General features: G+C 58.2%; 1 protein-coding gene across 4 annotated transcripts in view; it reads left to right on the top strand.

The window, feature by feature from the left end:
- RADIL (Rap associating with DIL domain) overlaps positions 1-26,046 on the top strand; it is an 87,482-nt gene that overhangs the window by 45,226 nt on the left and 16,210 nt on the right. For 3 of the 4 annotated variants that reach the window (XM_024241292.2, XM_054545660.2, XM_054545661.2), the window contains exons 3-9: positions 2,167-2,414; positions 3,697-4,329; positions 7,684-7,721; positions 18,113-18,273; positions 23,316-23,428; positions 24,215-24,452; positions 25,229-25,401. In XM_024241292.2, the coding sequence (XP_024097060.2) occupies positions 2,167-2,414; positions 3,697-4,329; positions 7,684-7,721; positions 18,113-18,273; positions 23,316-23,428; positions 24,215-24,452; positions 25,229-25,401 (1,604 nt within the window). Of the gene's footprint in view, positions 1-718; positions 925-2,166; positions 2,415-3,696; positions 4,330-7,683; positions 7,722-18,112; positions 18,274-23,315; positions 23,429-24,214; positions 24,453-25,228; positions 25,402-26,046 lie in introns of those variants that run through there. The other variant, XM_024241293.3, reaches the window with a different exon arrangement.

The raw sequence follows: 26,046 nt of genomic DNA, 5'->3' as shown, positions 1-26,046 counted from the left end.
GCAGGGACAGCGCCACCGCCCAGAGGAGAGGCCTCACCTCTGGCCCCTCATTGAAGGCTGGCAGCCTGGCCCTTCTGCACACATGCGGGCCTACCCAGCACCAGAAAGGAGACCCTGGGAGTGGCCCCTGCGTGTCAGCATTGGTTCCAACCTGCAGAGAGCCCAGCCCTGGGCCTCAGGAGGCTGCGGAGCGTTGCCTGGAGGAGCAGGGTACACTCAGCTTCGAGCCACTTGCCTGGGGCTGCAGCCCCAGGGGACACAGGCCTGGGACATCCTGTGCCGCATTTGTGGCCAGGTCCTCTGGGAGCCCCTGGGACTCTAGGAGGAGAAGCAACCCTTCCTGCCCCATGGCCCTGGGACTTCCAGCAGGTCACTCTGAGGTCACCTCCTGCAACCTGGCCCCGGATTTGGGAGAAAGTTGAGGGCCGGAGCATCATTTGGAGCTGTTTTTGTTCTTCTTTTGGATCTGGCCCCACAGTTGTGCAATGAGGCTGAGCTGTGGGGCTGGTAACGCTTGTGGGAGTGGCGGCTGGGACAAGGTAGGGGAACTGGGCCCCACCTGCTGGGCACCTGCTGCCCGCCAGGCTGGGCCGGGTTCTGCAGCCGGCAGGAGTACGGGCGGTGAGCAGCCCAGCCCAGCAGCCTTGCACTGCGGCTGGGCGGCCTCCCTCATGCCCCGGCCCCCTGCGGGCTGCAGATGCACAGGCTGCCGGCTGCCTTGGGAAGGACGGCGGGGCCGCTGGCGCTGGTAAGGGTCGTCCTCGGCCAGCTGCCGCCTCCCTCCATCCGGCTTTTGTTTGGTTTTATTGGGAATGGCTGGAGGAAAGGCTGCCACAGATGGGGACGGATCTTAACCTGAAAGGCTGCGTACAGGGAACTCAGCAGAGGGCTCAGAAAAGACAACGCCGGGTCAGCTGGGGACTGGTGAGCGGTTTTCATCTATCGCAGCCGGCTGGCTTTCCCAGAGCGTGCATTTAGACAGTGTGTCTGTATTTATGAGATATTAAGTCTTCTAAGGGTTTGTGTTATCTCTGAAGTGTGCACATGTTTGTGTGCATGTATGTGTTAATGTGTGTGGGTGCATGTGTGTTGGTGTGTGTGTATGTGTGTGCATGAGTGTGTGCATGTGTGTTTTTGTGTGGGTGCATGTGTGTGCATGTGTGTATGCGTTTTGGTGTGGGTGCATGTGTATTTGTGGGCATGTGTATGCACACGTGTGTTTGTGTGTGTGCCTGCTTTGGCCTGGGGTATCAGAGGCAGCCTTGGGAAGGAGGCAGCCATGCTGTTGCAGGAGCAGGCCATCGGCAGCCCCATGGGCTGGGGTGACGTGGCACAGTGACACCTCCTCCTTGTAAAGTGGGGGCAGGATGATGACCAGTCCTCCGTCTCATCTCATCAGAGCACCCCCCCCAGGGGAGTTTCACCTGGTGCACAGATGGATGGGGCGGGGCTCTGGAGGCGGCGTGGTGACCCTGCAGAGGCCCAGGCTGCCGTGGGAAAACGTTTGTGGTTTGAGGCCCTGTGGGTCGTGGTGCTGGCTGGTCAGGCAGGCCGCGGTGCCACCCTGGGCTGCTGCAGGGCAGGCATGGTCCCCTCAGCCTGAGGATTTGACAGGCAGGCTGCCTGCTCTGAGACTGTCCTGCGGGTGCCACAGTGGTGCCAAGGCACTGTCTGGTTTTTCGAGGGGCGTGGCTAGAGGGCAGAGTCCTTGAGTCTCCGTCAGACCTGTTTTGACAGAACAGTAACAGGCATTAGGAGACGTGGCTTAGTGGGATTTGAACTCAGGAGGACCCAGGACATGGGCACTATTAGACTTACTTATTTTTTTTGGCGGGGGATGGAGTTTCACTCTTGTCACCCAGGCTGGAGTGCAGTGGTGCAATCTCAGCTCACTGCCACCTCCGCCTCCTGGGTTTAAGCCATTCTCGTGCCTCAGCTTCCTGAGTAGCTGGGATTACAGATGCGCACCACCACGCCCAACAATTTTTGTATTTTTAGTAGAAATGGGGTTTCACCATGTTGGCCAGGCTGGTCTCGAGCTCCTGACCTCAGGTGATCCCCCCACCGCGGCCTCCCAAAGTGCTGGGATTACAGGGGTGAGCCACCGTGCCCAGCCCTGGTGCTATTAGACTTCTAACTGTTCACCTTGTGTTGCTTCTGTTCCAGGGATAAACGCCCAGGCCCGGAGGCTGCAGCGGAGTCGTGCGAAGGGAACCCCGGCCCTGGCCCTGGGGGATGCCCGGAGCTCCCCTCCACCCCGGTTGCGCCGCACAGTCAGCGAGACCAGCCTGAGCCCAGTGAACGCCCTGCCCGCTGCCGCCCAGGGCCCTGAGGAGCCCGGCCCAGACGCCATGCGGTACTCGCTGTACCAGTCCCCGCACCTGCTCCTTCTGCAGGGCTACAGCCAGCAGCACGTGAGCCTCCCCTCCTGACACCCACTGCCCGGTGCCACTGCGGGGACAGCAGGCGGGACTCAGAAGTCAAGGCCTCCTCCTGCCTTTAGCCCAGTCGGCCGAGAGCTCTGTGGCTGCAGCCCCTCTGGCTGTGCCGAGTCTGTGGAGTGGGGTGGCGGGGGCACATGTGGAGTCATCCACGTTTTCCCTGTCCAGGCCACGATGGGCGGCAGTGGGGGCTCCTCACTTCCGCAGTCCCTGAGTGGGTGCCCTCAGCACCAGGCGCCTTCAGGGAGAACTCCTCATGCCTTCCCAGGCTGTGTCTTCTGCCTGGCTCTGGGGAAGGGCATGGGCAGGTGGCCAGGGCCAGTCTGCTTCCTGCTCCTGGCGAGGGGGCTGCTGAGTCACCAATTGGTGGCCACATTCTCTGAGGGGGCACCGAGCAAAGGCCCATGCCACCCCCACCTGCCCAGAGCCGTTTCTTACCACTTCCATCAGAGCAGGCAGGCTGTTGCCCCGAGCAAATGCCAGGCGCAGGGCCACCTTGCCTCACCTTGCCAGACACTTGCCCTGCCAGACACCTGTTTTCCCCGCCCCCTGCTCGCCCCACCCCCGCCCTCCTGGGCAACCAGCTCCTTTGCTGCTCATTTCCATGAGCACTTTACAGCCATAGGGCTCCCGTGCCCAGGTTTTAGGTGGCATCTTCCCTCGGGGTAGTGCTCCCACACTGGGGGCGGTGTTCCCTCCCACACTGGGGGCGGTGCTCCCACACAGGCGGCGGTGCTCCCACACAGGCGGCAGTGCTCCCACACAGGCGGCGGTGCTCCTACACTGGGGGCGGTGCTCCCACACAGGCGGCAGTGCTCGCACACTGGGGGCGGTGCTCCCACACAGGCAGCGGTGCTCCTACACTGGGGGTGGTGCTCTCACACAGGTGGCAGTGCTCCCACACAGTTTTGGGGATGACCTGGGGGAAGTTATGTAGTCCTTGGCTCGGTCTGTAGAACCAGTGCCTGTTTCCCGGCCAGCCCTGACCTGGCCTGTCGCTGTCTCAAAGCTGGGTCTCTCCTGGGTCTCTCGTGTGCTCCTCTGGGAAACCGACCTCCTCTGGGATGGGCCCGGACATCGACGGGCAGGTTCCTGAGAGCTGCCGGGGTTCTGGTGTGGGGGTGGCCAGGGACAGGGAGAGCCCGTGGCGACAGCAGCCCAGCCACCCTGCTTCAGCAACCAGTGACTAGAGATGGGCCGCTTTTCCCGTGTGCTGCTCGCATTGCGCCTGCCCTGAGCGGAGTCTCTGTTTCAGGACAGCCTGGTGTATGTGCTCAACCGGGACCGGCACACGGTGGGCCAGCGGACCCCCTCCAGCAAGCCCAGCATCAGCCTCTCGGCCCCTGACATCCTGCCTCTGCACTGCACCATCCGCCGGCAACCGCTCCCGGAAAGCGGCCAGGCCGGGGGAAGGCTGGTCCTGGAGTCCATCCCCGGGGCGCCCATCTCCGTCAACTTCTCCGAGGTGGGGCGCAGGACCGTGGTGCTGCACCACGGGGACCTGCTCTCTCTGGGGCTCTACTACCTGCTGCTATTCAAGGACCCCGCGCAGGCCCAGCCCCTGCCCGCCCGGGCCTTGGCGCGCCTCCGGGCTGTGCCACAGAGCTGCCGGCTGTGCGGGGCCGCACTCGGGGCCCAGGGAGCCTCCTCCCCTACTCAGGCCGCCCTGCCCCGGCGCCAGCAGCTGCTCCTGGAGTTTGAGCCCCACCTGGAGGACACGCTGCTGCAGAGGATCATGACGTTGATCGAGCCGGGGGGCGACGACCACAAGCTGACCCCCGCCTTCCTCCTATGCCTCTGCATCCAGCACTCGGCCACCCACTTCGAGCCGGGCACATTCGGGCAGCTCCTGCTCAAGATAGCCAGGCTGATCCGCGAGACTGTCTGGGTCAGTGTGCTGGGGTGGGCGGTCTGGGTCCTGTGCCGGTCTAGGGGAGGAGGGGGCCCGGAGCTGGCCCCGGCTGGGAGGCAGGAGCTCCTCTATCTGACCCCCACGGTGCTGTGCCGCTGAGTGCAGGGTGGCCTTTCCCTGCCTGTCGCTGCCCCCCAGCCCCACAGAAGCAGCCCCACAGAAGCTACCCCCCAGCCCCACCAGAAGCAGCCCCAGAACCCAAGGTGTCAGCTGCAGCCCTTTGCCCCTGAGGGTGGGGTTTGCGTGGGGTCCGAGGTCACCTCCTGAGCTCTGGGCTTGTACCCTCCCTGGGGTCCAGCTGGGCCCAGCACTGTCACATGCCAGAGTGAGCTGCCTCTGAGCCTGGGCACCACGAGGCTGAGGTGACATTGATAGCTCTCACAGGCCCCTGCCCAAGAGCCCCAGAAGCCCCTGTCTGTGCTGGTGCCATGTGCTTGCTGCCAGGGGCTGGTTGAGCACACACCCACTGGAGCCATCCCTGATCCGAGTTTGGAGGTGCAGGGCCCGTCAGCTTTTGTGCATTGACAAACTTTCCTCCAGGCCAGCCTCTCTCATCCCCGGCCCTGTGGACACTGTGGCAGGAGAGCTCCTTGCTGGGGGGCTGGCCTGTGCATTGCAGAGGATCCAGCAGCATCCCTGGCGTCCACCCCTAGATGCTGGTGACCCCCTGCCGCCCCCGCCACACACACACACATGCACATACACCCGTGGCTGCAGGCATTGCCACCCCCGCCACACACACACATGCACATACACCCGTGGCTGCAGGCATTGCCGCCCCGCCACACACACACACGCCTGCCGCCCTGCCACACACACACACATGCACATACACCCCCGCCACACACACACACGCCTGCCACCCCCGCCACACACACACACGCCTGCCACCCCCGCCACACACACACACATGCACATACATCCGTGGCTGCAGGCACTGCCGCCCCGCCACACACACACATGCACATACACCCGTGGCTGCAGGCATCGCCGCCCCGCCACACACACACACATGCACATACACCCGTGGCTGCAGGCATCGCCGCCCCGCCACACACACACACATGCACATACACCCGTGGCTGCAGGCATCGCCGCCCCGCCACACACACACACATGCACATACACCCGTGGCTGCAGGCATCGCCGCCCCGCCACACACACACACATGCACGTACACCCGTGGCTGCAGGCATCGCCGCCCCGCCACACACACACACATGCACGTACACCCGTGGCTGCAGGCATCGCCGCCCCGCCACACACACACACACATGCACGTACACCCGTGGCTGCAGGCATCGCCGCCCCGCCACACACACACACACATGCACGTACACCCGTGGCTGCAGGCATCGCCGCCCCGCCACACACACACACACATGCACGTACACCCGTGGCTGCAGGCATCGCCGCCCCGCCACACACACACACACATGCACGTACACCCGTGGCTGCAGGCATCGCCGCCCCGCCACACACACACACACATGCACGTACACCCGTGGCTGCAGGCATCGCCGCCCCGCCACACACACACACACATGCACGTACACCCGTGGCTGCAGGCATCGCCGCCCCGCCACACACACACACATGCACGTACACCCGTGGCTGCAGGCATTGCCAGTGTCCCCAGGAATCCAGTGTGGCCGCCAGTGAGCAGGACTGCCCTGGGCCCATTAGTGCTGGAACAGGCATCACACAGTTATGGCCCCCCGCTGGGCCCCACCCCACAGTGACTTGGCTCCCAGGGACCCAAAGGACAACTCGTAGTTGTTCAAGTTCGTTCAGAGACCCTCAGACCCTCGCCAGTCTGGGCCCTGCTTATCCCCAGCAGACATGGGAAGGGGGAACCACTTGACTGTGTAGAAACCTCATCAGTTTCTCATATCGAAATCCACATTTTAAATGTCTGAGACTTTTAAAAAGTAAAAGCCAGCACAGGCTGCCCTGTCCAGAGGTCAGTGGGAGCCGTCTCTGTGCACCGTGGGTGTTGTAATCCGGGTGTCTGTGCCTCGTCCCCTCGGGTTCCTGGCGTGGGATTTGATGGGAGTACCACTGCAGCGTGCCCGTGTCCCCTCTGTGCAGTCACGGACACAGGGCCAGGTGATGTCCCTGTAGTGTGTGTCCACATCGTGGCTGCTGTGACCGAGAATTACCTGCTGGCCAGAGGTCATGGGTTTTCGAACGATCAGTGTCATTTCCCGAGTCTCCTCTGCACCAGGCACTTACTTGCAAACCAAACGCTGTTTAATTTCTTTATCACAACCACCTTGACGATGTGGATGCCACATCCCATGTCGCAGCCAGGGAAACTGAAGCCAGTGGGTCATAAGTCACTTGCTGAGGGACCCGGGTCCCAGCCTGTGTCCCAGCCACCTGGGGCTCGCTGTGTGGCTGGCCCACTCCCCGCAGCACACTAGGGCTCACCCTGCCCGTATGGTACAGGCTCTGAAACAGAGGCTCCCACATGTGAATTGCCTGGTCCAGGGATTGAGCTTATAGATATCAGACCCAGCCTGAGTCCACCTCTTCCCCCCACACCCACTGTGGGAATCCGAAGCCTCCACTGGGTGCTGTCCGGATCCCATGCAAATGTCATTTGCGCGTTTGTTTCCTGAGAATGTGCAACTGTCGCCACTGCCCTGTCCTCATTCCTTACCAAATATACAGGCTTAGAGTCTACATGCACTCAGCCATCAAGGTTACGTTCAGCTGGATAATAACTTACTACTAAGGCAAGAATAATTCTTTTTTTTTTTTCTGAGACGGAGTCTTGCTCTGTCACCCAGGCTGTAGTGCGGTGGCGTGATCTCGTCTCACTGCAACCTCTGCCTCCCAGGTTCAAGCGATTCTCCTGACTCAGCCTCCCAAATAGCTGGGATTATAGGCATGTGCCACCACACCCGGCTAATTTTTGTATTTTTAGTAGAGATGGGGTTTCACCATGTTGTCCAGGCTGGTCTCGAACTCCTGACCTCAAGTGATCTGCCTGCCTTGGCCTCCCAAAGTGCTGGGATTCCAGGCGTGAGCCACCTTGCCCAGCCTCTACTATTTTTTAAACAGCCGGTTGTTATATAAGCTAGAGAGTTGTGAGATACTGTATTGTAGGAAACTTGTAGGTCATAGTCGGTAATGGAATGGGAAGATGTTGAAGTCACATGGAAAACGTCCTTTCCAGCACAGCTTGAATAAATAGTCAGCGTCACACAGGATGCCTGGGGCAGCATGGCTTGTTTTCCTGTCGATGGTATAATGTGTATTTGAACGTGTCCCTGTGTTAGCCTGTTTTTCTCACTTGCTTTTTCTCCTGCTTTGTCATTGTAGGAGAAAACCAAAGAACTAGCAGAGAAGCAGGCGCAACTGTGAGTATGACCCGGTTATCGTGCCCGCCTCTGGGCAGCAGGTCCCGGAGGCTCACACTTCCCGGGGGAGCCAAGTCCTGAGGGGTCTCCCCACGCCTTGGGGTCAGCTCCGGGCTTTGTCCTTCCATCCAAGCAGCGGCCTTTTTTGATTCTTTAGTCATTACCCTGGGAAGCTCTGAGTTTTGGGAAATTGCTTCAGGGCACCCTTAAAACTGGATGGGTGAGGTCTTCTTTTTTTGTTTTTGTTTTGTTTTGTTTTGTTTGCTCTATCGCCAGGCTGGCGTGCAGTGGTGCAATCTTGGCTCACTGCAACCTCCACCTCCCACGTTCAAGGGATTCTCTTGCCTCAGCTTCCCGAGTAGCTGGGACTTCAGGTGCGCACCACCATGCCTGGCTAATTTTTTTTTTTTTTTTTTTGTACTTTTAGTAGAGATGGGGTTTCACCATGTTGGCCAGGCTGGTCTTGAACTCCTGAACTCAAGTGATCCACCTGCCTTGGCCTCCCAAAGTACTAGGATTACAGGCGTGAGCCACTGTGCCTGGCTTTTTTTTTTTTTTTTTAGAATCTTCACAATTTTATTAGTTTATTTATTTTCCACTTTTATTTTAAGTTCAGGAGTACGAGTGCAGCTTTGTTACGTAGGTAAACTTATGTCATGCGGGCTTGTTGTACAGATGATTTCATCACCCAGGTATTAAGCCTTGTACCCATTCGTTACATTTCCTGATCGTCTCCCTCCTCCCAAACTCCACCCTCTGAAAGGCCCCAGTGTCTGTTGCTTCCTTCTCTGTGTCCATGTGTTCTCATCATTTAGCTCCCACTTGTAAGTGAGAAGGTATTTGGTTTTCTGTTCCTGCGTTAGTTTGCTAAGCATAATAGCCTCTAGCTCCGTCCATGTCCCTGCAAAGGACATGGTCTCATGCTGCTTTTTTTTTTTCTTTCTTTCTTTCTTTTTTTTTCTTTTTTTGAGATGGGGTTTCGCTCTTGTTGCCCAGGCTAGAGTGCAATAATGCGATCTCGGCTCACGGCAACCTCTGCCTCTCGGGTTCGAGCGATTCTCCTGCCTCAGCCTTCTGAGTAACTGGGATTACAGACATGCACCACCACGCCCAGCTAATTTTGTATTTATTTATTTATTTTTTTGAAACAGCGTCTTGCTCTGTTGCCCAGGCTAGAGTGCTATGGCGCAATGTCGACTCACTGCAAGCTCCGCCTCCTGGGTTCACACCATTCTCCTGCCTCAGCCTCCCGAGTAGCTGGGACTAGAGGCGCCCGCTACCACGGCCGGCTAATTTTTGTTTTTTTTGTATTTTTAGTAGAGACGGGGTTTCACCGTGTTAGCCAGGATGGTCTCCATCTTCTGACCTCGTGATCCACCCGCCTCGGCCTCCCAAAGTGCTGAGATTACAGGTGTGAACCACCGCGCCCGGCCGCTAATTTTGTATTTTTAGTAGAGACGGGGATTCTCCATGTTGGTCAGGCTGGTCTCGAACTCCTGACCTCATGTGATCCACCCACCTCATCCTCCCAAAGTGCTGGGATTACAAGCATGAGCCACTGTGCCCAGCTGATCTTGTGCTTTTTTATGGCTGCACGAGGCCCTCTTTTGAGCCTTCTCCCCTCTCACTCTTCCCTGATTCTGTGTTAGAACTAACCTGCTCCTTCAGGGAAAGGCGCAGCTCCTGGGTTAGAGGTAGGGCAGTGCACCACCACTCTCCAATGGCTGTTTGCACAGAAAGCACTATCTCTACCCCAGACACTGCTGGGGCACTTGGGAAACCATTCGGTCGATCTGATACAGACGCGCGGCCCCTGCGGCCCACACTCCCGCTCTCGAGTGGGCCCTAGAGAGACACCTGCTGGTGGAGGGCAGTGTGTCCGCACCGGAGCTGAAGCCGCCACTTGTCTCCTCCCAGTGGCAGGAAATGACCTTCAGCCACTGCTCTCTCAGTGCAGCTGAATCCAAGACACTGTTGGGAAAAAGCACCCAGCACAGTGTCTGTGATATGGTTAAATGCATACACACACACACACACACACACACACACACACACATACACACACACGTATGATATTCACAGCCAAGCTATCCTGTTTAAGATACACATGTGAGATGACACTGACGAAGGCAGAGTGGAAGGTGGTGGCCATGCTAGGCAGTGAGGGAGGGGGTGCGTCTGGGGGGCTCAGGCTGAGTGGCTGGCAGCACCCCCTTAAGTCAAGCTGTGGTACACAGGTTTGTGTGATTCCCATCCGTGACTTTATTAGTCTGTTCTCACGCTGCTAATAAAGACATATCCGAGACTGGGTAATTTATAAAGGAAGCAGGTTTAATGGGCTCACAGTTCCACGTGGCTGGGAGGCCTCACAATCATGGCAGAAGGCAAAGGAGGAACAAGGGCACATCTTACATGGTGGCAGGCGAGAGAGTGTGTTCAGGGGAACCACCCTTTCTAAAACCATCAGATCTCGTGAGGACTCATTCACTATCAGGAGAACAGCACGGGAAAGACCCGCCCCCGTGATTCAGTTACCACTCACCGTGTCCCTCCCACAACATGTGGGAACTGTGGGAGCTACAATTTAAGATGAGATTTGGGTTGGGACACAGCCAAACCCTGTGAGTGCCTCACCTACCAAAAATGGTCCATCCATAAAGCCTGTTATTGCCATATGTGCCTGCTGATGTCCACCCTGGGTCCATCCTTCTTTCAAAGGTAGGAGGGACAGGCATGGGACAGCTTGGGGACCACTGACCTGGAGTCCTCAGCATCCCCACTGCCTGGCCCAGGGAGAGCTGAGCTCCGAACACCTTCCACTTTCACTGGCAAACACTCGCTCCCCAGAGCCAGGTCCCGATGCCATGCACTGGGGGTGGGTCCCGGCCTCTGAGATCTGGGACTGCGTGAGGGACCCAGGCTCTGCCTCCCAGCCTGACAGGAGGAGGCTCCATAGAAGCCAGGCCCCGGACAGCATCGAAGGGTGACGGACAGCCTGACCCACGGCGAGGAGGTGGTCCAGGCCCAGGCCCCTACAGTGGCACCTGGCATCTTGTGGGCTTTCAGTGTTGAGGAGAAGTTTGCATGGGAGTTGGGAGTGGGCCCAGGAACAGGCGTGGCCTCCCTCTGGGGCTCTGCTCCAGGACATCTGGAGTTCTAGTGTTGAGGCAGGGTGTAGAGGGGATGGGAATGTACCCAGCCCTCATCCTCCTAAGTGCTGAGGTGCAGGGAAGACTGGAACCTTCCACCCCAGCGCCTGTTTGCTGGGCAGCCTGAAGTCTGAAGTGCAGCTCTGGGTGGACCCAGCTTCCTCGTTGACGGAAAGGCCCGGGCCCTCCCTGCTGCAGCTGCGCGCTCGTGCTGTGCGTTCCGGAACCGTCATCGTTGCGCGCTTGTGCTGTGCGTTCTGGAACCATCCTCGTTAGGGCCTAAAAACAGCCGTTTCCATCCCTCATGCACGCCTGGGGGCCTTTTCCTTTTTCCTTTGTAAAATAATGAATCACTTCCAAAACACAGAACAGTACAGACTCCGTCACTCACCCGTGAACCCACGCCTGAAACTGATGTTATGATGATGATGATTTGGGATTTAATATTACTAACATTTTGTTTGCCCTGCTTGCCTCAAGTCTTTGTTTTCTGTGTTTCAAATTGTGAATGACCACTGAATTTGGCTAAATCATTTTCTGCATCTGTGATCATCATATTTTCCCCCTTTAATCTGTTAACGTGGAGTGCTACATTCCTAAGTTTTCTTTTTTTTGAGACAGGGTCTCATTCTGTCACCCAGGCTGGAGGGCATTGGTGCGACCTCAGCTTGCTGCAACCTCCACCTCCTGGGCTGAAGCGATTCCCGCTCCTCAGCCTTCAAGCAGCTGGGACTATAGGTGCGTGCCACCACACCCGGCTAATTTTTGTGTTTTTTGTAGAGATGGAATTTCACTATGTTGGCCCAGGCTGGTCTCGAACTCCTGAGCTCAAGCAGTCCTCCCACCTCAGCCTCCCAATGTGTTGGGATTACAGGCGTAAGCCACTGCACCCAGCCTTTATTTTTAATATTTTGAGGAGCCTCCATACTGTTTTCTGTAAAGGTTGTACTAATTTGTATCCCCACCAACAGCGTGCAGTCCTTTCGAACACCTGTGATCTGTCATTGTTTTGATAATGGCCATTCTAACAGGAGTGAGGTGGCGTCTCGTTGTGGTTTTGATTGGCATCTCCCTGAGAATTAGTGATGTTGACTGTTGATCTTTTAATTAGGATTTTCCCATCTGAATTTATCCGTAAAATTGGTCTACATTTTTTTTTTTTTTTTTGCATTGTCCTTGTCTGATTTTAGTAACAAGGTTCACAGAACATGAATTGGGGAGCTTTCTCCATTTCTTAGTTCTCTGGATCAGTTTGTATGAGGTGAGGGCTGGCCCTGAAGGTTTGCTGGAAGAACATCTGGGCCAGAGTCCTCAGGGAGGGAGACCCGTGTTGGCTGAATCCCTTTCTTTAATGAAGATTGGTTTACTTCATTTTTTATTTCTTTTTGTTCTTTTTTGAGATGGAGACTCGCCCTGTCCCCCAGGCTGGAGTGCAGTGGCACGATCTCTGCTCACTGCAACAAGCTCCGCCTCCCGGGTTCACACCATTCTCCTGCCTCAGCCTCCCGAGTAGCTGGGACTACAGGCGCTTGCCACCACCACGCCCAGCTAATTTTTTGTATTTTTAGTAGAGACGGGGTTTCACTGTGTTAGCTAGGATGGTCTTGATCTCCTGACCTCTGGTGACCTGCCCACCTCGGCCTCCCGAAGTGCTGGGATTACAGGCGTGAGCCACTGCACCCAGCCCTTTTTTTTTTTTTTTTTTTTTTGAGACAGTCTTGCTCTGTCGCCCACGCTGGAGTGCAGTGGTGCAATCGCATTTCACTGCAGCCTCCGCCTCCCAGGTTCCAGCGATTCTCCTGCCTCAGCCTCCTGAGTAGCTGGGATTACAGGCGCCTGCCACCATGCCCGGCTAATTTTTGTATTTTCAGTAAAGACGGGGTTTCACCATGTTGGCCAGGCTTGTCTTGAACTCCTGACCTCAAGCAATGTGCCCATCTTGGCCTCCCAAAGTGCTGGGATGACAGGCGTGAGCCACGCTCCTGGCCTGTCCTGATGATTCTTATTGGCCTAGAATCTTTCTTTCCCTGGGGTGAGTACCACATCCCCTTTCACTGGTTTACTATTCGCCTCATTAGTTTTTTCCATGCCCGTACATGGAACCAGGGAAAGTTTACGTTCACCCTTTCTGTGTCCTTTTGTTTTATGTTTTGAAAGCCATTGTTTATTCACCTGACTTATCTTTGTTAATGGGCAAGTCGAATTATTTAGGTTTATTGCCATTCCTGATGTCTCTGGCCACATTTTTACCATTTGTTTCGCACTATTTTCTGTGCATTTTGCCTTTAGTTTTTATATTTTCCTATCTGATTGGATTTTTTTTTTTTTTTTTTGAGACGGAGTCTCGCTCTGCTGCCCAGGCTGGAGTATAGTGGCTCGATCTCAGCTCACTGCAACCTCTGCCCCCCGGGTTCAAGCGATTCTTATGCCTCAGCCTCCAGAGTAGCTGGGATTACAGGCACCTGCCACCACGCCCGGCTAATTTTTGTATTTTTAGTAGAGACGGGGGTTCACCATATTGGCCAGGCTGGTCTCGAACTCCTGACCTCACATGATCCACCTGCCTCAGCCTCCCAAAGTGCTGGGATTACAGGTGTGAGCCATCGCAACTGGCTTCTGACTGGATTTTTAAAAACTCCCCTTTTCCTTCTTTATTAGTTTCAAAGTAATTCTGAAAATATTAATATCTTCATCCTTTTGTGGAACACTAGATCTTAGGATGCTTTGACCCCCATCCTCACTTCCGGGCTTTCATTTTATTACTGACATTATTCCAGCTTCAGCTTGCTTTTAACACTACTGTGTCTCAAATAATTCTTTGTTTTTACTTCATTTAATTAAATTAATTAATTATTATTTTTTGAGACAGGGTCTCACTCTGTTGCCCAGGCTGGAGTGCAGTGGTGCAGTCACAGCTCACTGCAGCCTCAACCTCCTGGGCTCAAGTGTTTCTCCTGCCTCAGCCTCCCGAGTAGCTGAGACTACAGGCATGCACCACCATGCCCTGGCTAATTTTTTGATTTTTTTTGTAGAGACACAACTCAAGTGATCCTCTCGCTTCAGCCTCCCAAAGTGCTGGGATTACAGATGTGAGCCACCACACCTGGCCCCAAGGAGCACTTTTAACAGTTTCCTGCAACATATTCACCATTTCATTTCCCTTTTTTTTTTTTTCTGAGACGGAGTCTCGCTCTGTAGCCCAGGCTGGAGTACAGTGGCACAATCTCGGCTCACTGCAACCTCCACCTCCCGGGTCCTCGTTCAAGAAATTCTTTTGCCTCAGCCTCCTGAGTAGCTGGGATAACAGGAACATGCCACCACGCCCAGCTAATTTTTGTATTTTTAATAGAGATGGGGTTTCACCATGTTGGCCAGGCTGGTCTTGAACTCCTGACCTCAGGTGATCTGCCCACCTCGCCCTCCCAAAGTGCTGGGATTACAGGCGTGAGCCACTGCACCCGGCTTTTTTCTTTCTCTCTCTCTTTCCTTTTTTTCTTTCTTTCTTCCTTTCTTCCTGGGTGTGATGGCGCTGGCTGAGCTGTCTGTGGTTTGCTTTCTCACTCACGACCTCTCCAGGTGGGTGGATGTGGCTAACCCATTTTTGGGGGCACGCCGTTCCCTGGTCCTCTCCTGATGGACACGACAGGCATGCACAGTCCATGGCCAGCGGCCCACGCTCTGGTCTCTGTGCTCCTTGTGGGCCCTGCGAGTGTTTCCATCGCCTTGGTTCCCAGGAGTGGGACTCCAGTGCCTCCCTCCACCCGCAGGAGATACCCACGCCCTGACCAGCCTGCCCCAGCCAGCTGCTCTCGTTCCTCCTGCCGGGCCGTGCTGCCACTGCTGAGTGCCCTTCCCCTCTGCCCTCTTCTAAGAACTGCCCCAGCCAGCTGCGCCTGTTCCTCCTATCTGGCTGTGCTGTCCCCGCCCGGGTGCCCTTCCCCTCTGCTCTCTTCTAGAACTGCCCCAGCCAGCTGCGCCTGTTCCTCCTGTCCGGCTGTGCTGTCCCCGCCCAGGTGCCCTTCCCCTCTGCTCTCTTCTAGAACTGCCCCAGCCAGCTGCGCCTGTTCCTCCTGTCCGGCTGTGCTGTCCCCGCCCAGGTGCCCTTCCCCTCTGCCCTCTTCTAAGAACTGCCCCAGCCACCTGCGCCTGTTCCTTCTGTCCGGCTGTGCTGTACCCGCCCAGGTGCCCTTCCCCTCTGCCCTCTTCTAGAACTGCCCCAGCCAGCTGCTCCTGTTCCTCCTGTCCGGCTGTGCTGTCCCCGCCTGGGTGCCTTTCCCCTCTGCCCTCTTCTAGAACTGCCCCAGCCAGCTGCGCCTGTTCCTCCTGTCCGGCTGTGCTGTCCCCGCCCGGGCGCCCTTCCCCTTTGCCCTCTTCTAGAACAACCTGGGTTTTCCTTTGCCACCAGACCTGCTCCTCCGTCCACATGGCCTGGGTAGGATGGGCTGGATCTTCTTCATTCCCTGGGCCCCCTTCCCCTTTGCCCTCTTCTAGAACAACCTGGGTTTTCCTTTGCCACCAGACCTGCTCCTCTGTCCACACGGCCTGGGTAGGATGGGCTGGATCTTCTTCATTCCCTGGGCCCCCTTCCCCTTTGCCCTCTTCTAGAACAACCTGGGTTTTCCTTTGCCACCAGACCTGCTCCTCCGTCCATATGGCCTGGGTAGGATGGGCTGGATCTTCTTCATTCCCTGGGCCCTCACTCACGTGGCTCCAGGTTGGCAGGTGGGGGCGTTCAGCGCCAACCTGGCCCGAGTCTGATCCCGAAACACCAGTTGCAAAGCCTGGTCACTTGTTTCCCGGGAGAAGCCTGTCTACCCTCCAGGTTCCGGTGAAATTGAGAAGGGCAGCAAATGTTGAAAACAAGATGGAATTAGTCTCTGAAGAGCCCAGCAAATCCTTCTTTAACTGCATAAAAAGCTCCTTCTGCCCATCTGCAGACATGTGTATCCTTCAAGCCAGTGTCCAGAATGGGCAAAAAGGAGCAGGACTTTGAGCTGTGCCAGACACACGAGCAGGCAGTGGACCTGCTTAGCCACCAAAAACAGGAGGGACGGTCTCAGGCCAGTTTCTTCCCTCCCTGGGTGTGTGCACGCGAGAGAGGTCAACATTGTTTGTGGACAAAAGTGAAGTGACGTCAGAGAGAGCAGTCAACACTTTGGGCACCGGGGAGAGTCTGGGACGCAGCCTGGGCTTCCTCCCCCAGCCCCGCTTGGCTGCCCAGCTGAGGAAAGAACAGGGAGGAAAACAGGGCCTCAGCCCTTCCCAGATGCCCTCACAAACCGGCTGCCTTAAGGTCCTGGCGACATTTCCTGTGGGCTTGGCACCTTTCAAAGGACCCCAGGCCGGGTCCACACACCTGGGACTGCGCACGTGATGGTCACTCTGACGGCCGTCCAGCCTTGAGCCTGGCTCTGCCCCGGGCCTGGGGTCAGGCACTGGGCTGGCACCATGCCCTGCGGCCAGCAGAGTGGCAGCTACCTGGCTCACCCCTTAGAATCCCCCCAGTAAGGGACACAGGTGACAAGGGGTACCCGGGCCAGCCACGGGGCAGGCAGCAGGGCCGCCCTCCACACCCCAGGCAGACCCAAGTCAGATGTGCGTGATTTGATCTGTTTGCAAAAGGATCCCTTCTGCTCACTGCTCAGGGGCACACGGCTACTTGTGTCTGCCAGGTGCGATTATGGAGGCTTAGGGATGAATGCGTCCTCTGAGCTGCTAGGACGCTGGGGCATCCCAGGCAGCCTGTCCAGTGGCTTAATGCTGAGCTGGTGCATGGACCAGATGAGGAACCTGTGAGAAAGATGTGTGGCTGGCATTTTAAATGAGGAATTACCTGGGCACCTCAGCACAGCCTCGCCATATCCACCCCTCAGACGTTCCAAGAGGCTGGCTGAGGACACTAGAAGGCAGTGTCAAGTCACACCAGATAGACACATCCTGCAGCTGGTGCCAGAGATGCGGGAGAAACGGTTTGGGAGCTCTAAGCTTGGAAGCCAGCCTGACGGTGGAGGCTGCCGCTGAGGGAGGAGGCAGCCCTGATGATGCCGTCATCCCCTGAAAAGGGAGCACTGAGCCGGAAGGCAGCAGGCCTGGGAGGGAAGGGCGCCCTCCCACCTCTACCTGCATTGGGCTGGCAAGGGAGGGGCCTGAGTTACTTCTGCTTTTGTTACTCAGAGTAACAATGAAACCCCATGGATACAGAATCAGGGCCAGACATGGTGGCTCATGCCTATAATCCCAGCACTTTAGGAGGCCAAAGCAAGAGGATTGCTTAAGGCTAGGAGTTCAAGAGCAGCCTGGGCAACATAGCAAGACCCTGTCTCTAAAAAAAAAAAAAAAAAAAAAAAAAAGTTTTTAAATGATTAGCCAGGGATGGCAGTGCATGCCTGTAGTCCCAGCTACTTGGGAGGCCTCCTGGATTCAAGCGATTCTCCTGCCTCAGCATTCTGAGTAGCTGGGATTACAGATGCCCACCACCATGCCCAACTAATGTTTGTATTTTTAGTAGAGACGGGGTTTCGCCATGTTGGCCAGGCTGGTCTTGAACTCCTGACCTCAGGTGATCCACCCGCCTCGGCCTTCCAAAGTGCTGAGATTATAGGCGTGAGCCACCATGCCTGGCCTCAGTTTGGGTTTCTAACGATTGCCTCTGAGTCTTCAAATCGCATGCTTTGCCTGCTACCCCGCAATTCATGGAATTTACACGTGATTTTCTGACTTCCTGCTTTAATAAAGTAGCATTTCATTTTGCCTTTGTGCACCTCCCAAAATAGCTCTATAATTGTTTACTTCCTTTGGTAATTACCTTGTTAACTTAAATAATATAATGGAACTGACATTTCTTGTTCTAAAAACCGTGGACCAGCCCCCACCCCCATTCACGCATACACGCGCACACACACATATTGGCGCACATTCTCTCAGCATTCACAGCCACTTTATGATCTCATTCCAAAAGAGAAGACATGCAAGCCATTTATTTACCAAAGTTTTTTACCAATGGCTGTGGCGCCCGGCTGTCTCCCTGCTAGGTTTGTAGGGGCCTCTGGCTGTCGGGTGTCATAGGCAGGTGCCAGGCGGGTACACGTATTGTTAAATGTCCCCGCCCAGCAGTGTCAGGTTGACGGTTGCAGTTGTTGTCAGCGTCCCATGAAAACGCGCATCCTTACGCAGAAAGAGTGGTAGATTCAGCCTCCCGAGTGTCGGGTCCCCTCGTAACTCTTAGTCTTTCTGTCTTGGTAGCCAGGAGCCCATCTCGCTGGCCAGCTGCGCCATGGCTGATCTGGTTCCAGACTTGCAGCCCATTCTTTTCTGGATGTCTAACTCCATCGAGCTCCTGTACTTTATCCAGCAGAAATGCCCACTCTACATGCAGAGCATGGAGGAGCAGCTGGACATCACAGGTACGGTTGGCGCTGCCCTCCGTTCCCGCCACCAGCACCCCAGGCAGGGGAGTGTGGCACCTCCTTGCCGTCCTCGGGACCGAGTTGTCCATGATAGCAGGGGTGGATTCATGCGGGGGCTTCCTCAGCCCCTGGGCTGCCGTGTATCAGCTGCTCGGGGACGGCCTGTGAGGCTGGTGCTGGTGGCATGGGCCAGCCTGGCACCTCCCCCCAGAGCGCCTTGGCACTCAGTCTGTCCCCATCATCCTGTGTGCTCCCTGCGGTGGCGTCCCCTTGACCGCAGCTCCACTCTTCTGCTTTCAGGAGGGCCCGGGGGGTACACAGGTCACTCAGTAGGGGAGACACAGATGCCACCGTGAACCAAATGTAAGGGGAGGTAGGGCGTCGGCCATGAGACCGCCACCCGTTCTGAGACGCACCGTTATTCCAGAAGGACAGATGTTGCCAGTCATTGTTGTGAAATTGTAGATTATGTCGGTTTCACAGATTAAGATGTGGGAAATACACATTTAAGGATTTCTTTTTCTTTTTTTGAGACGGAGTCTCGCTTTGTCACCCAGGCTGGAGTGCAATGGTGCGATCTTGGCTCACTGCAAGCCCCGCCTCCCAGGTTCAAGCGATTCTTGTGGCTCAGCCTCCTGAGTACCTGGGATTACAGGAGCACGCCACCTCACCCGGCTAGTTTTTGTATTTTTGGTAGAGATGGGGTTTCACCATGTTTGCCAGGCTGGTCTCAAACTCCTGATCCACCCCGCCTCGGCCTCCCAAAGTGCTGGGATTACAGGCATGAGCCACTGTGCCTGGCCAACATTTCAGGATTTCTGAAATGCGGTAGGAAGTATTCTGAAAATACTAAGGGAGAGGGATTCCAGCAGGGCAGTCTAGGGGCTTCGTGAGGAAGGTGGCATGGGGCTGGACCCGGAATCCGGGGTAGGATTTCGGCTGGTGTGTCTGCTAGGGACTGTGTGGGGCCTGGAATGCAGCCAGACGGGGCAGCAGGACTGTGCCGCTGTGCTGCGGAAGTAAGGAGCGGGCCCAGGAGACTGGGGGCCAGAGCCTCTCATGGGAGGCCTTGGTTCTGCCCCCAGGGCCTTGCTGTCCACCCACTGCCCTCACATCTGTGGGGTGGGCGGTCAGGCGGGCCCGGTGCCAGAGGGTCCTGAGTGGCCGTGGCGTGGTGGTCCGGCCTCTGGAAGACCCGGGTCAGCGAGTGGCGCGTTCAGAGCTGCCCCGGGCTGCGTCTCTGAGCTGCGATGGAGGCCCAGGCCCGGTGTGCAAGGAGAGGACAGGAGCTCCCACACGCTCAGTCTACCAGACGCTGCGGGGTCTCTGTGTGCTCAGCTGTGTCCCCGTCCCTGGGAGGGGGCTGTGGCTGTGGCTGCATCTGAGACAGCCCAGAGGACACAAGGCCAGGTGAGGTCCTGGCCACGCTGCGTTGGGGCTGCTGGGACCCTGCTGTGCCCCGCCCCCATGCCTTAGGGGCAGGTTTCCTGAGAGGAGGGGCTCTCGGTGGTGAGAGGGAGGTGGGCGAGGCATCTGCACAGTGACCCTGTGGTGGGACAGGCTCCCACAGTGCGTCGGGGCCCAGTCCTCAGCCTCCGGGCAGGAGCTGGGCTGCAGAGACCAGGCTGGACTGAGGGTGCGTGGAGGAGGCTGGGCTGGCCCTGGCCATGAAGTTGCGGGGTGGGGCCCCCGCTCCTGGGGGAGGCAGAGCCGGCCGGGATCTGTCCGAGTTCCTTCCTGCCGGCCACGGTTCCTTCCCACTGTTTCCTTCTCCCCTCCTTCACGGGGAAGGGGATGTGGGGACCTGCCAGGGGCTCCCCAGTCTGGGAATCGGGGCTGCCTTGAATATGTGGGGGTAGTGTCAACCCCTCCTGGCCTCGGTGGGCATCTGGGCATCTGGCTTGTGCCCTTGCCCCCACGTGATGGGGCAGCCCCTGCCTGTCCATGGGGCCTGGGCCTAGGGTAGACCTTTCCTCTGGCTTTTTCCTGGAAAGTGATGTAAACGACTGTGGGTCCCTAAGTCTCCACGCAAGGTTCCCACCTCCAGCTGCCTGGCTGCAGGCTTCCCTGGGGCTCCTGGGCTCCCGGGACTGCAGTGCCCGTCGCCTCTCCCTGCAGACCTGACTCCGCCATCCTCCAGGGCTGGAGTTGCAGCCAGCAGGTGGCCCTGGGATGGAGGCAACTCCGGGGTTGCGGCCGGCCAAGGGTGACCCTTGCTGACCTTGCAGTGCACTTGGTCCTTCCGTGTGACGGGGACAGGCCAGCTTAGGAGCCCCTTTTGTTCCGGCCCCCACGGAAAGAGTCAGCTCAGGGACCTGTGACTTTTGGGCTCTGTGTTCTGGCGAGTCCCCGGCTGACTTTCCACGTGACTTCGTGGCTGCCTGGGTTTGGTGGCCGCAGGCAGCTGGGTCCCATGTGGTCCCCGTGCTGGCTGCTCTTCATGGGAAAAATTGCTCCGGGCTGATGGAGCTGCTGCCTTTGGTCTTGGGAGGAAGTTATTTTTGGTCAGGGGCCTGAGTAGTGTTTGGCCTGGCGATGGGAGTCGGGGCCGAGGGATGCCTGCAGGCTCCGGGTGTCGAGGGCCAGGCAGGCGCCAGGGAGCAGAGTGGGAAATAGCCCCTAGAAGGGGCCGGAGGGGCAGAGCCCCGTCAGCCTCCCGACCCTCTGCAGGAAATGTCTGTGGGAAGAATTCGGAGAGCAGGGCTGTCGCGTCCCGAGAGCGGGTCACGTGGCTGTTGTCATTCCCCAAACACTGTTTTGTCCAAAGCTCTGACCCAGGCCCCTCCCGCGCCGCCTCACACCATCGTGTGCGTCTCGGATTCTTTTCATGGCTGAGGCTCAGCGCCTTCTTCTTTAGGGACAGGGCCAGCTTCTTCAGGGGTCCTGGAGTTTCGGGACAGGGCAGGGGCAGCTGGCTGGTATGTCCTCTTAATGGCTTGTGGGCATCGGAAATCCTCAGAAATCCCCACCAGCCCTGGTACCACAGGGAGAGCATCTCAGGGAGTTTAGAAATGGAGTCTCAGGGCCGGGCTCACACCTGTCCTCCCCGCACTTTGGGAGGCCAAGGCAGGCAGATCACTTGAGGTCAGGAGTTTGAGACCAGCCTGGCCAACATGGTGAAACCCCGTCTCTACTAAAAATACAAAAATTAACCAGGCGTGGTGGCATGCTCCTGTAGTCCCAGCTACTTGGGAGGTTGAGTCAGGAGAATCGCTTGAACCTGGAAAGCTGAGACTGCAGTGAGCTGGGATTGTGTCATTGCACTCCAGCCTGGGCGACAGAGTGAGACTCTGTCTTAAAAAAAAAAAAAAAAAAAGAGAGAAAAAAATGGAGTCTCAGGGCTAGGTACAGGGGTGCATGCCTATAATCCCAGCACTTTGGGAGGCCAAGGCGGGTAGATTGCCTGAGCCCAGGAGTTCCAGACCAGCCTGGGCAACATAGCGAGATCCCATTTCTACCAAAAATTAAATGAAAGAAGAAATGGAGTCTCAGGCCCGTGGGGGGTGGCTGGAGGCTGCTCTGTGGTTTCGTTCAGCATAGTCCCTGCCACCTTCTCCTGTCATTCCCACGCCCCGTTTCCCTCTTCCCACCAGCGCCCCGCCCCTGCCCAGGGAGTGATGTGGGGCTGGGTTCTCAGACCTGGCAGCCTGAGGCAGCCGGGGTCAGGGCACCAGGACAGGTGGACGGGACAGAGCTCAGCCTCCTGACCCGCCTGCCGTGGCTGTGAATATCCTTGGCTGGCACTCGCTGTGGGCGCCTTCGGGCCACCTTGTGTGTCTGCACAGGCCTGGAGGCTTCTGGGCGCAGAGTTGAGGTTGGCAGAGCCCGAGAGCCCCTTACTACCCTGGACCCCGGGGTCCCTCCAGCTGCCCTGCATGGGTCCCAGATGTGACCCTGTGGTGCAGACACTGGAGGGCCTCACAGGTTCTCGGGGAGCGGGCTTGGTGGATAGCGGCCAGGCAGCCCCAAGCCCCCGAAGGAGGAGCACCAGGACCTGCAGAGCGAAAGTGACAGGGGCTTGTCCAGGGGCTTGGCACAGCATTGTCCTGGCCATGAGTGGGCCGGCCTCCGGTGCAGTCTGCCCGGCAGAGGGGCAGCTGAGGGCCTGTGCTCCTGGGAGGCCCACATTGGGGTGAGTGTTGGCCTGGCTCACCAGGCGCCGCCCACGCAGCCCTGGCTAGCGGCCTGGACAGGCAGCCCCCACGGTGCGGCCCCTCTGCCCCTCCTGGAAGAAGGCCCCACAGGAAGGAGAGGAGGGGAGCTGTGGCCGCCTACCAGGCTGCACTGGGAACACCGCCGTGGTCGGCTGCCCACAGTCCTGGGAGAGAATGAAGGCGCCCAAAGGCGGGACGCCCAGGGTCCTGGCCCCTTCCCCGGGTGCTGATGGGACCCTCAGTCACTGAGACCACCACATGTCCCCTCACTTTCTGGAAACCCCCGGGGAAGGCTCCACCCTGTCGGGAGCTTCTCACCTTCACAAGAGCCCCCACCCAGACGGCAGGAACCACTCCATGGGCAGCTCCCCCCAGCCTCAGCTCCAGCCGCCCTGGCTGACACCCGGGGGTGGGGGTGAAATAGGTGATTTGGGCTTTTTCTTCCCAAAAGACCGTTATGATTCCACAGAGTGGCGGCCACTTGGGGGCTGCTGCCAGAGTCCTGTGACCCGTGTCGCGAGTGAGAGGCAACCTATGGGGAGGCAGTTAGGACCTGCTATGTTGGGTGCAGTTGGTTGTAACAGGAAACTTATCCAGAACGTGGGAGTGAATGAGCGCTTGGGCTGGTCTGGGCGTTGAGACGCTGGGTGTCTGGACCCCTCCTGCCCCTCCCCAGCGCTCCCCTCCCCAGGTAAGGGCAGCGGCCGGTTTGCTGCGCTCGTCCCAGCCAGGGCCCAGAGTCCCTCGGCCAGTTTATCGCATCTGGACTCCAGATGGGCGCGTTGGGCGGTGCCTGCGGCAGGGAAAGAGCTGGCAGCTTGCTGAGTTGCTGCGTTCCTGAGTGCTGTGCCCGTTGTGAGCATCGGTGTGGCTGTCTCCCCGCAGGCTCGAAGGAGTCGCTGTTCTCCTGCACGCTGACGGCCAGTGAGGAGGCCATGGCGGTGCTGGAGGAGGTGGTGCTGTACGCCTTCCAGCAGTGCGTCTACTACGTCTCCAAGGTGCACGGATGGGCACTGCTTCTGCACTCAGGCAGCTCCTGGGATCAAGTGGGGGTCAAGCTTGTGCCTGTGGCTCTCCTAGGAGCCTTCTGGGGGGCTGAGGGAGGGGACCGTGACAAGCTCCACTTCAGCAGGGAGCAGTGGCTGCAGGTTCTCCACAGGCCCAGCTGCACCCCCCACACCTGCTCCTCCTTAGGTCGCACGGAAGCCCTAGAACCATCCTGGCTCCCTCTTTCCCTCGCCTTGAAACGCCCCCTTCCTGCCAGTGTTTCGAGGGTCAGGGATGAGGTGGGGGAGGCCCCAGCATGGGGTGCAAAGGATGTGGCCCTGTTGTCACCCTGGACCCACGGGTGCCAGAGGTGCTGCTGCCGGTCCCCCTGTGGCCCTGGCCAGCTTGGGGTGCATCGGGGGTGTGGTGAGCCACTTTCTGGGGAAGTGGTGGCTCTCCCGTCATTACCCATGGGTGTCTCCAGCCCCTTTGTTGGAGCCCATCCCCCCAGGTGCCACCTCTGTGCACCTTCTGAGTTCATCTGTGCCTCCGACAGGAGCAGATCCCCCCGAGCCCCCTGCACCCCACCTCTGCTCCCAGCAGCCCCGGCAGGCAGCTCCTGTGTCCCCACACCCCACACTGGACATTTGCAAAGCCATGGCCTGTCCAGCAGGAAGCTACTGAGGCCGGGTCCCTGCGAGCAATGCGTGGGTGGGGAGCTCGCTGGGTCAGGCCCCCCGTTCGGCCGCCAGCACTCCTGGAAATGCTGGTTGCTGTTCTCCTCTCGCCCCCGCCAGTCCCTGTACATCTGCCTCCCGGCACTCCTGGAGTGCCCGCCGTTCCAGACGGAGCGCCGTGAGAGCTGGTCCTCAGCCCCTGAACTGCCCGAGGAGCTGCGCCGCGTGGTGTCCGTGTACCAGGCAGCCCTGGACCTCCTGCGGCAGCTGCAGGTGCACCCCGAGGTGGCCTCGCAGATGCTCGCCTACCTCTTCTTCTTCTCCGGGACACTGCTCCTCAACCAGCTCCTCGACAGGGGTGAGGGCCTCGTGCAGGGTTGGGGGGTCGGGGGCTCAAATTCCTAGATGTGATGGCTGCTGGCGCCTCCCTCGCCAGCTCCTGGGGGCGGCTCTGCCCTTTTCGGGCTCCTGCTCCCTGAGCATCTGGTGTCCCTGAGGGGTGAGAGGCCAGAGTAGGGGGGACAGATCACCACAGTGCATCCCGTAGGAGCCAGGGTCCCATCGGGGTTTCAGAGAAGCCATGGCCAAGAGGTCTGCACGGGGCCCCTTCCCCGTGACAGGGAGGGAATGGGCTCAGGGCATCACCGGACTGTCCCAGAACTGCCCGGTGGACATGTCAGAGCCAGGATGGAACCCAGGTCTGTGCAGCCGCAGACTCTGGCCTTGGACCCTTCTTTGTGGAGCGACTTCCCCCATCACCTGGGGGGCTCAGGAGCACTGGTCACTCCCAGCCAGCGTCACTGGGGGGCATGGGGAGACCCAGGCGGGGGCAGGTCCCCGGCACATGTGTGTGGGGGTAGGAGAGGGTCCCAGCCAGGGGCTGCACTGTGGAGTCAGTGGCACTCACAGCCCACCCTGCCCTGCTACGTTCACCTCCCACTGCACCCCCGCTCCAGAGAGGGGTTCAAGGCTGGTCAGTTGCCTTGAAAACTGAGGGAAGGTCTCCTGCCTGTCATTGAGCTGTGATGTCCTCAGTGGCCCAGAGCCGGGAAGGGCAGGCTCTGGGGACAGGCCCATGTCTGTGTCCCCCCGGGAGGGCAGCTCAGGCATCACCCTCCCTCCTTCCCTCCACAGGCCCCTCCCTGAGCTGCTTCCACTGGCCCAGAGGTGTCCAGGCCTGCGCCCGCCTGCAGCAGCTCCTGGAGTGGATGCGGAGCGCCGGCTTCGGGGCGGCGGGAGAGCACTTCTTCCGGAAGCTCTCCTGCACCCTCAATCTGCTGGCCACACCCAGGGCCCAGCTCATCCAGGTAGGGGTGCGCACGGGAGGCGGCGAGTGCGGGGAGGGGCGGGGCCACATGCTGTGGGTCCTTGGCTCACAAACCAAGCCCGGGGGCCGGGCCGGGGCTTCTGGGCTGGAAAGCTCAAAGCTTCTGTAGGTAATTAGCAAAGCTGCCTCCATTCCATGGCCGTGTCCACCTGCGGTAGGCAGGATAATGGCCCAAAGATGTTTGAGACCCGTGACCGTATTACCCCACATGGCAAAGAAGCCTCTGTATGTGTGAATACGATTAAGGACCTTGAGATTCGGAGATGACCTGGGTATCCGGGTGGCCCGGTCCACTCAGACGAGTCCAGAAGGGTGGGTCAGGGAGAAATGGAAGAAGAGGGGATGTAGCTCTGAGGCTGAGGAGGGGCCAGGAGCCCAGGAGTGAGGTGGCCTCTAGAAGCTGGAGTGGCCCCAGCTGATAGCCAGTCTGGAAACGGGACCCCAGCCCTACAACTGCAGGAACTGAATTCTGGCAGCAAACAGAAGAGCAGGGAGACGGATCCTCCCCCAGGGCCTTCGTCTTGCTGTCAGCTCTGTGAGACCCGGCTGAGCTGTGGAGCCACGGAGCTGTGAGAGTGTGCAGTGTGTGGCCATGACCGCCAGGCGTGTGGGCATTTGTCACAAC

This window comes from Pongo abelii, chromosome 6 (genome assembly GCF_028885655.2).
Source record: "Pongo abelii isolate AG06213 chromosome 6, NHGRI_mPonAbe1-v2.0_pri, whole genome shotgun sequence".
Taxonomy (NCBI): Eukaryota; Metazoa; Chordata; class Mammalia; order Primates; family Hominidae; genus Pongo; species Pongo abelii.
This window is presented reverse-complemented; position numbering and strand designations above follow the sequence as displayed.